Here is an 11,476-nt window from a genome sequence, read left to right on the forward strand (position 1 = left end):
ACGATAATTGATTTACCCTGGTGCCTATGCGCTCCCTAGCTAACGTCACGTAGCTTCATAGTCACAGGAGATCTTCTCTTTGGAATATGGGGATTTTTCATCTTTCGTCGTAGGTTTGAATTGTTTCCCATCTTCAAAGCAGGATACTGATATGGCAATTTGGTTTCTCTGATAAAATAAGAGAGGATGTATATGCTACCAATATGCCTTCCGTGTACTACAACAGAACTGGCTAACATTGCTGGTTGCAAATCGGCCTTCACTGCTAGAAGTAAAACTGGCAGTGAAAGTTGAGCGCTATCACTGTAGGTTGTGAACCTGACAATGAAACCTTTTTTCTGAAAAAAAAAAGAATCTGAGCTCGAGCCGCCGCCACGCCGCTCATTGTCATGGAGCTTGAGTCTCCATTGTGGACCTTGCCGAACCCACCTCTCTACACGGACCCCCCTGGTCGTCGCTTGTGCCAGCTCTACGTCCCACACACACACATCCACAGCGACACGAAGGCCGTTGTCACATAACATGCCACACCTCTAGCTCACTGCCCACACCGCACCACCGTCCGCTCCTTGCCCCAGCTCGACGACACACACATGCACATGCAGATGTGGTGGCACAAAGGCTACCACCACAGAACACGCTGCACCCCCAGTTTGTTGTCCGTCGTCCACTCCCGGCCCAAGCTCAACGATGTGTATCTCTGACCCTAGCGAAATCCATTTTTGGATCCCACTGTAGATACTCGCTGGATCCCATCATGGATCTCGCGAGGGGAGGAGGAGGAGGCCGGTGGGGGAGGTGATGAGAGAGAGAGAGAGAGAGAGAGAGAGAGAGAGAGAGAGAGAGAGAGATGTGCGTGGTGGAGGAGATAAGACAAATGCACTCAACGTTGTGAAAATCTCTAGAGCCGGATGTGAGGACGAGCCAAATCTAGAATTGATCAAAATTCCAGATTAGGAAGGACTACCAGTGGTGATTTGTGGCAAGAACCAGCATTGATACTGACTATTAGTGCTGGTTCTTAGCGGCTCTATTATGGTTCGAGCGTGAGAAATTAAGAACCAGAAGTGATACATTTTTACTGTTGATTCCTGCACAGCCGTTAGTGATGAACCATCATCTATGACCGATTTTATATAGTACCATTACCTTAACTTTCGTGATCACTTGGACACCACTACTGTTACTTGCATGTAGATTTTAAACTTGTACTACAAGAGTAAGCCCCATAGGAAGAAAGACTATATTTACAATTGCTTGAAATAAAATGATATTAAAAAAAGTGGTAATTCAGACACATTATGTTTGCAAAAGTGATTAAGAATAGGAAATTTTGATAAAACCTGTCCGCGGCTTCTATTTTTGCAAATTGAACACATGTATTTCTTCATTGTTGTAAAAAAAAACCTCTAGTGATATTGACTATACAATAAGCCGCTTGTATGGTTTCTAACATGTAATGATCATTTTTCAGTGTAACAACTTTGGAGCTCTGAAGCCCCTCTTTCAATTTTTGAGCATAAAAGAGAAAGAAAAAGATATGAAGAAGAGAATGAGAGGAGGTGGAGAAAGAAGAAAAAAGAAAATAGAGTAGTTAGTAGCTCCGGATCTACTACTGTTTACAAACACCCACATATATTTATGTACGAGGATTTTAGCGATTTTCCCTCGGGGACCCGATGATCCAAGAACAGCTAGCCTGTGACCCTGTGTAAATGTACCTCGGACATCAGTGCCGAACCCATCGGCCGCACATCCGCGAGGAACACACGGAACCAGAAAGAGGGGATGAGATTGAAGAGACGTACTACTCCTACCAAGTTGGATCGAAAAGAAGAATCGGAGGTGATAGTAAACAAGCGGCAGGTGGAGCAAAACCGCCCATGGATCGGGACCTCGGGCGCCCACAGGTGCGCGAGAAGACTTGAGCTGGAGAGCGCGCGCGACCAGGGAAACCGCTCTAGTTGTACGTACGTACGAGTACGACGGGCCCCAGGTCGCTGGGAGACCACCGGGACACGCGGCGAGACCTCACGCGGTGCGCGGCGCTGTCCTTGGGCCGATCGACCCCACGTCCCGCTCCGCTCCTGCCAATGCGCGCGCGCAGGCGCGCTGCTCCTGGAAAGCGGAAGCGAGCGCGCCAGGAGGCGGGCGTGGCGATTCGTCGGAACCGAACATTTGCGTTGTGCCGTTGTGATCTGGCGCTGGCAGGCCACCGCGCGCGATCGACAGGGCGTGGGCGCCACACGATGACACGAGCCCCCACTGCGCCACGTCAAGTTACGGAAATACCCCTCGTAGCAGGTGTTAATGCGTCTGTGTATCATTACGATTCGTGTTCTTAGGGTTTGTCCGCCGGATTCTTCCATGGACTCATGCCCACTGTTCTGAACTGCATGCATATAAGAGTTTCTCTAGTGTGCCTGTTGATTGATTAATTACTTCGCAGTGCAATCATAGTCGGTCAATGCATCCCTATATACGACCATGTTTTCACTTTAGGTTTTCTTTGGAACGTAAGAATGTGAAAACACATGAATATGAAAAATGCAGAAATAAAATAGAAATGCATATGTAAAACAGATGAGATGATTGAAAAATATAGGAATCATATAGGATTGAGTGTTTGTATGGAGTGTAGAAAAAACATAGAAATTTATGAGTGGCATATATCTTACTTTTGTAATCAATTGACTCATCTCTTCCTCCTTTCTTCTCTGTGAGTGTGATCTCTCTTTGTTCTGTATGTGATTTGCCTCCGTCCTACGCAATGACAGAAAAAAAGAGGTCCACTCAACTTTCTTGTGTATTTCCTATAAAATCGGTTGCCAAGGAATTTTTCCTCCAAATTTCCTACGCCTCAATCCTACGGACCAAAAGGAGCGCTGTACAGTGCCAGTTCTAGAGGATTGCCGATTCTATGTCTTTCCTTTAAAAATCATGCGAACCATTGCAAATCTTACTTGAGAATGCATCTTTGAATAACTCTTTTTTACTCTATATATATAGACACACACTGTATATCTATTATGTGCCTAGCCGCACTGTATTTCACTGTTGCGCCACCCCGCAGCTACGATCAAAAAATAGTATAGTTGCGACTCATAAGATAGGTTAGTTACTACAAACATATATGGTTGTAACTGGGTACCTTATTTAGTCGTAATTATGCATTTTTTTGTCATATGATCAATTGGGTCACCTCTGCGCACACCCCGAGTTACGATCCAAAAAGCAGTAAGTTACTATCGTAACTGACTATTTTCTTAATCGTAACTGTGATCACAACTGGATCATCTCTGCGCACACACCAGTTACGATAAAAAAAAACACTATAGTTACGATATATAGTTACTATCGTAACTGACTTTTTTTATCATATAATCGTAACTCAACTATCTGTGTTGTCATAACTAACTATTTTCTTAGTCGTAACTGGGGGTAACGTAGTAGTAAACTACAATGCTTATCGTAATTATACACTTTTTATCATGTGATCATAACTCACCTATACGTGCTATCGTAACTGACTAGTTTTTTAGTCGTAACTGGGGTGATGTGAAGGTAACTGTAGCAATTAAAGGTGGCGCAACATAGTTATATATATTAAGATCCGAGCTGTAGTGGTGAAGTGTCGTCGATAGCCTCCATAACTAGCCAAATGTTGGTAGCATATATATTTTGTCTTAATGCGCTTGAAAGCATTAAAATTATTTTGTTCTTGCTGTAAGACATTATTACATAGCACCGTTGGGGTGTGATGACAACATGTAACAAGAATGATACATTCACTCATAAGGCAGTTTTCTGAATAACCAAGTGCCTATACCAAAAATATAGTTAAGGTACTTAGTTTATCTTACAGAACCTTCCATTAGATTCTTTCTTTTATGAGCAACTAGTCCTATTCAACTCTAGCTGAATCCTACCTAGGACCACTTCTTGACATTTTGAAAGTTCAACCTCAAAGCCTCATGAGACCCGTCTACGTGCATGAAACTTGTAGTCCAATAAAATCAAGTTTCCCCAATCTCCTTCCTAGTAGTTCGATAGGGGGCATTTGGGTAATTTGCAGGCCAGTGCCCACCCCTAAACCAGCTTTCCACTCCCAGGGAAACCGGAGGCTTTCCCAGTCCGGTGTCCACCCTCCGAAGAACCAAACGGCTCCACCTCCCGATGCTTTATATACACCCTCGCACCTCCGTTTCTCCCCTCACACCCACCATTCGGGCCTCTGCTCGCCTCCTCCCTCCCTCCCTACCGGCCATTGACCCAGCGCCGGAGGCTCGGTGAGGATCCTTGGATCGACGAAGCGAGTGAGTGCATACAGTGATAAGTGATTCAGGATGCGGATGAGTTGCAACGGGTGCCGCGTGCTGCGAAAGGGGTGCAGCGACAACTGTGCCATCCGGCCGTGCCTGCAGTGGATCCGCAGCCCTGACGCGCAGGGAAACGCCACCGTCTTCCTCGCCAAGTTCTACGGCCGCGCTGGCCTCATCAACCTCATCACCGCCGGCCCCGAGCACGTCCGACCCGGTATATATGCACCCATATAAGCCTACACCCTTCTTGCGGATCGTCCTGCGCTCATGTGATCCCCATGTATGTGCAGCAATATTCCGGTCGCTGCTGTACGAGGCCTGCGGCCGCATGCTCAACCCGGTGTACGGCTCGGTCGGCCTACTCTGGTCCGGGAACTGGCAGCTCTGCCAGTCCGCCGTCGACTCCGTCCTCCGCGGCTTGCCCATCGCGCAGCCGCCGCCCGCCGCCACGGCTGTCCCGCCTCTCCGGACGTGCGACATCCGCCACGTCGCCAGGAAAAGCGATCACGGCGACGTGACTGCTGACCTCCACCGTGTGGCAAACATCTCTCGGGGGCAGTTCAAGCGACCCGGCGGCACCCACAGGTCCGCAGGGTCCGACTCTGGCATCGAGCTCGTCTTCGACCAGCGGTCGGCCGCCATGCTGGTCGACGTCCGGCAGGCGCAGCCGCTGAACTGGGCGCCACGCGAGCCGAGTCACGAGTCTGCCAGCCATGACGCCGTGCCGGAGACCAACAGCAACACCTCGGTGGAAACCGTGGAAGTCTCTCATGTCAGCCAGTCCGAGCCGGATCCACCAAGAGAAATCGATGGGAGTGACGCTGGTCTGGACCTCACACTAGGTCTACTACCTCAGGTGCACAAGACCGGTCGGTCCGACGTTGACGACGGCCAGCCTGATCACAGAGGCAAGACGGTGAAGCTTGGCTTGGCGATTTCAGCAGCTAGATAATGAATAATATAATGAAGTCGACGGACGGATATACTGATCATCGAACAGATGGACTTTTGATTGTCAGGAACTCTTCTTAACGATGTTTCAATTTGTAGGAGTCGCTTTTGATGTTTTCCAGTTTTGGAAACATCGTGTAACATTAGTCCATGCCCTTTATTGACTTTCAGATGTATTATACTCCATTTCTTCTGTTCTTCCTTTAATTTCACTTCAGATGCTTTGGTGAGGTATAATCATATGTGTACCATTTATAGAGCTTTATGTGCATGCTCGTGTGTAATTATATGATCGATATATACAGCACCTAATATATCTTTGTCTCACGTAATGACTTCCTTATGATTTATGAATTATGATCAGTCGAGGTCAGCTGCTGCTCTAAATATATATGCTTGATTAATTGTATACATGAACTTTCGTTATTTCATTTTAAGTTCCATATATCATGGAACAATTTAGGGTTACATATGCTCACCACCACGGAACCCCAATAGGTGACCGGTGGGCAACACAAACTAGCTATATGTCTCGAAATCAAATGGATTTGTTCTCAGAAATTATCAAATGAACAAAATGTTAAATTTCTTGGTTAAACAAGAGGCTCCTGGTGTGCATATATATACTTTTTCTAGATATGATAAGATAGTACTCTATCACTTGTAAATATTGGAAAACAACGATTGGTGCGCTAGATCTTCTCCAAAGTGAACAGTCGCAGAGGTTGGAAGTTCTAGCTATTCCAATGCACGCTAGACGGTGCACATGTACCGTAACTAGTTGTTCTTTGTCCATCTCTATGTGCTGAGACTGTAAAGGAGCACACACCCTGGAGAGAGAGAGAGAAAGAAGCTTTAATTCCTTGGTGCACGCTGCGCCCCCACAAAGGGGAGGTTCAATGTATATGGCAAAAGCATGTCAATAGGGAGGCCAAGTTGCATAAATAACAAATGCAGAAGTTAGCTAGGGTTTGATCATCTCCAAACAGCAGAAGGAGAGCTGACAAATGAAAGAGCTAAGTCTTTTTTAGCCAATTTGCCAAGTGGCTGAAGTATCTACGAATTTTTTATTTGTTATAATTTTAAATAAAAAATATAAATATATATGTCTATTTTAAAAATTGCAAATCTAGACTCCCATCATCTGCTGGAAGGACAACATCAACCCGTCGCAACGTGGTGTTCAAGTGTGGACATGCATGTTTTTCATGTCGCCCTCACTACGTAAGAAACCATAAAAAAAGACAAGTCATTAGTGACAGCTGCTCAGTATCCGTCACTAATGTACTATTAGTGATGGGTTAAATGATGACCCATAACTAATATATGGCTCGGGTTGAGACTCGACCAAGATCCGTCACTAATAAGGGGTCATTAGTGACGGCGAGAGAACAACTCGTCACTAAAGATAGTAGTGACGGGTCACCTCAAAATCCATCACTAATGATAGAATAATTAGTGAGAGAGCACACTCATTAGTGACAGGTAGAGAGAGCACACTTATTAGTGACAGGTGACCTCAAAACTCATCACTAATGATGGAGTCATTAGTGACGGATAGAGAGAGCACACTCATTAGTGACGGGTTACCTAAAGACCTGTCACTAATGAGTCAGTCATTAGTGACAGGCAGAGAAGGCACGCTCATTAGTGACGGGTGATAAAGACACCCGTCACTAATGGCTTACTCATTAATGACGAGTCTTTAGGTGATTCGTCACTAATGACTAGTCGGATCATGAGTCATTGCTGGTCGGGTAAAAAAGTCATAACTTTTTTATACTAATTCAGATGGAGAAAATTTTATATGAAAATTGTATCTCTCGATAAGGTCTACAACTTTATAGTTGATCACCTTTTTATTTAAAGCCATATGGATGCACAAATAAATATATAAAATTGTCAAATGAACCACATACAGTACACAAACTAAAGTGCTAGATCTAGTATAAAAATAATAGAAATCATTGAAAAAGACACATATAGGATCACAAAGTTGAAAATATCAAATTCAAAGATTTTTATTGTGAGTTTGGTAAATCGGATTGATGAAACGTCTGCGCAGCACTAACTTTTTAAATGTGGCACTATGCCTCCAAAAATTTCCAGACAAATCAGAGAATGTCAATTTTTTATGAAGAACTTTAGAGATCTTGGTGAGGGTCTTCCGAGCCTTTTTGGGGGTTAAGAAAAATACAGTCTAAAAACGTGTATTTTTTTGGGATGCGTCTCCTTGTTAGCTTTGAAAGTAGAGGTAAAACGTCAAAATCGGACTTCGTATACAAAAGTTATAGCTGTTTTACTGAACACTGCATGGATTAGACAAACTTTTTCATACGGAGTCGAATGGAGACAAACTTTATATAAACATTGTAGAACTCGGCTAGATCTACAACTTTGTAGTTGACAAAATTTTCATTCAAGATCATTTAGCAAAATTATAATCCTCAACAAAATTTGACAAAATTAGTCATTAGTGATGGGTCATGTTTATGACTATATGATAGCAGATCTTTGGTAAAGAAGGTTAAAAGGATAAAATATTCGATTTCTATTATAACTACATGATAGCGGAGGTGGTAAGGTGGCTATACCTGTGAGGAGGAGGTCGCGGGTTTGATTTCCATGAAATACAAACTTGAAAACAATGTGAAAAAACTGGTTTGTGAGGTATATGGGATTGACCTACGTTGGGATGGCTCGGATGAAAAAAAAATATTTTTTTGACTTTTTGTGTTCAAAAAATACGAAAAATATTCATCAGTCATTAGTGATGGGTCAAGATTACAACCCGTCATATGTTCAGTCAATAGCGACGGATCACGGCTATGACTTGTCACTAATGACAGAACATTAGTGATGGGTTATGATTATAACCCGTCACTTATGATCCATCACTAATGAACTATTTTTAAAAGACATAGGATCATGTAAAAAGACTAACAAAATTAGTTTCATGATTTTTGGATTAGCAAATAGTAAACTATACATTTAACTTGGTTTAACAAATACATTTTCTCAAAGAAAATTTTGAATTTTTATGAGTATAAATACTTTTATCATGTAGATCATGTTACAAGGAAACCAATAAAATTTATTTCACTTGATTTGAAGCTCAGATGAATTAGTTATTAATTTTACAATATTGAAATAATTTTAAGGTTTTTTTTAACTTCACTGAAAATTGAGAAAACCGAGCGGTTACCGACAATACGGAAAATTCAAGAAAACTATTCGATAAATCGCAAAAACCGCTAGGTAACCGGTCCAATTCGACGGATTAACAAGCGACTAAAATCACGATTTTTCCTCCAAATTTTAAATTTATTCCAAGAAATTTTGTCCGAATTTTTTTTAAAACTCGAGCGATTACCTAACATAAACCCTGGACGGGATGCGGCCTGCGGGTCGAAAACAGCGCCGTTCACCCCGCGCCGGCCCATGCGGTCTCGATGACGCTCGCGACTAGCTTGCTACCCTGAACACGCACGTTCTGGTTCTGTTCCGCCCGTATGCACGCGTGAAGACGGCACATATACATGCTCTGCCTCCCCCAAACCGTCTTCCCCGGCCGTCAGCTGCGTGCGCCGGCGTGGTACGTTCACAGACAAAAGACCCCGTGATGACACCGATGGTGGCAAGCGGACACATCACGCACAGAGGTCGTACGACTCTCTGGCACTTCTTAGTTCTTAACAAGTTGAAGTGTCGAACAGCACGTACGCTTAACACCCTGCTGGAACTGATGCGTTTGTTATTGCACGATCGAGATGGATCGGTCTAAGAACACCGTGCTGAAGAGTAGTGCTGTCCATAGCCCTTCCCATTGCCAAAGCACCTGTTTCTAGTTTCAGAAAGACGTCCCTATACCAAATCAACAAAACACATGCGTTGCCACAGACTGCACGTACGATAGGGATCGATCATCTCGCTCGCTACCAAGCTAGGGGTCCTTCACACCGGCACTGCGGATCATGGATGTGTGAGTCTGTCCCTTGCATGACGATACAGGCACGTGGCGATTGGTAGTTCGGGCTTGACCGTCCTCCAAGTCGGCTTGCCAAGTTGGTCAGATCTCACAATGCATCATCGGTGGCCTCTACCTTCCGTCATCGTCTCTGCACGAGCTCGCCCTAGCCTGAGCGGATCTCATCAGGTCCTTCGGCAGCAGTGAATTAGTACTTCACTTCCTCCTCCTCCTCCGGCTAGCCTTGCCGCTGCCGCTAACCCGACCCGCTTGCATAAACCAAAAGCTACAGCTGCGAGACCATCGTGAGGAGGTTTGGCCATGCAACGCCCCCATCATCGCCCCTATCATTGGTGGCCTGCGTGTGACATGTGGGGCACACCCGCCCACCCATGGGTAGGTGCAGGTGCACATGTTCTGAGGCCATGCCGTGACCCGCCATGAAAGCCAACGGTGGCCCTCGAGACGTCCGCCCAGGAGGGGGAGGAGGAGGCAACAGACAAGGGAGGGAGGAAGAAAGCGCGGCGATGGAGGACGAGGATGGGGATGGTGGTGGGGAGCCAAACAATGCCTCCTTCGTGGAGCCAGGTACCTCGCTTCAATTGACCCCGCCGCATCCTCTAACTCAACCCGAGGTCGGGCTTGCCTCTCCTTTGCTGAGTCGCCCACGCTCCCCAATGGCAGCCGCTTCTCCTTCTCCTTCTTCTACCCAGCCTCTGCGGCGGTGGCACCATCCTTGAGCATGTCATCAGCGTCCACAATGCTCTCGAAACCAAGCCCCTCAGTACAGAGCAGCAGGGATGCAGAGCTCTTCTTCATGGAGAAGCTTGTGCTCCTCTTCACGGACCCCGCGGTGCGGCTATGAGTAGACATATACAGAGAGCAGGTGTGGTCACTTTAGAATTTTCTTCTTTTCATATGTTTCTAATGAAACAAAAAGATCTAATGAAACAAAAAGATGAGTGTGTTATCTTACATTGATGGATGCGCCACATCTTCGATGGATTGAATTCCAGAGGCTTCCAATGTGAGTTGAGCTTACAGCTCAAGCTGCACACTAATGGGTGCTGCTTTAACTTTATTGGACATGCGCACCATTTGGAGAGCAAAATGTCACTTTGTGGCCATTTAGAGAGCAAAACGGTCATAATTCTGGTTCCTCCAGAGGTGCTTGATGGGTGTCCATCCGGAGACGGGGGGCTGGAGTTGGAAGGGAGCACTATCGGCATCACCATCATGGGCTCCACCGGTGACCTTGCTAAGAAGATCTTCCTAGCGCTCTTCGCATTATTCTATGAGGGTTGCCTCTCAGAGGTCTGTGGCCATCCGGAGATGGGGCACCGGAGTTGGGAGGGAGCACTGTCGACATCACCGTCACGGGCTCCTCCGGCGACCTTGCTAAGAAGATCTTCCCTGCGCTCTTCGCATTGTTCTATGAGGGATGCCTCCCGGAGGTTTGTGCACTTAGTTCTTGCTCAGTCACAGACGATGTAGTCTGGTTCTTCAGTTTGGGGTTCAGAGTGTGGTAGTTTTCAGTTTCAGTTAATTAACCTCTATTAATATATGCAGCATTTTATAGTGTTTGGTTATGCACATAGCAAGATGAGTGATGAGGAGCTCGGGAACATGATTAGCAGGACTCTAACATGCCAAATTGACAAAAGGTATGTTCCCATTGTTAGGCTTGTAGACCATCGCAACATTTATAGTTTAGCTCTGTATCAACTACAATAACAAATTGATTATGCTTCAGTCCTTTGGGAACTCAGCCTCCTTAAGAAATATTATGATATCTCTGTTTCCTCAATGGCTTAAAATATATTGAGTATGACAAAATTGAATCTCATGCAGAACTCAGTTTCAATTTTGAATGCGAACCCCCTTGAAGCATATAGAGACCTATCAATTGAACGGGAATTATAAAAATCAGGGAGCAAAGCATTGTCTCTTAAATGCAAAAAGAAGTGGCATGGACATGATTTCATTGCTCTAAGCCTAAATGCGCTTTAGAAGGCAGAATGCTTAGTGGATAAACATGTGCTTAAAAAAAGTTGTAGAGCCATTTAGCAGAATTGTCCTAGCTTACTTACATATTGTCCTCCAACATACTACAATAATATTAGTAAAACAAAGTTTATTACCGATTTTTAGGGGTCCAACTAACCTAGACCATGTATTATCTGCTTTTTGCTATTTAATATTTATAGGGAGCTACAAACATATTGAAATGCCAGAT

The 11,476-nt window shown here is 44.9% G+C and overlaps 1 protein-coding gene across 1 annotated transcript; it reads left to right on the top strand.

The window, feature by feature from the left end:
* Positions 1-4,201: 4,201 nt before the first annotated feature.
* On the top strand, positions 4,202-5,466 carry LOC133909782 (LOB domain-containing protein 42-like). Its single transcript, XM_062352338.1, has 2 exons — positions 4,202-4,536; positions 4,613-5,466. Exons 1-2 carry the CDS (start codon positions 4,347-4,349, stop codon positions 5,272-5,274), a joined length of 852 nt encoding a protein of 283 aa, XP_062208322.1. The 5' UTR covers positions 4,202-4,346; the 3' UTR covers positions 5,275-5,466.
* Positions 5,467-11,476: the final 6,010 nt, after the last annotated feature.

Source organism: Phragmites australis, chromosome 2 (genome assembly GCF_958298935.1).
Source record: "Phragmites australis chromosome 2, lpPhrAust1.1, whole genome shotgun sequence".
NCBI classification, from domain to species: domain Eukaryota; kingdom Viridiplantae; phylum Streptophyta; class Magnoliopsida; order Poales; family Poaceae; genus Phragmites; species Phragmites australis.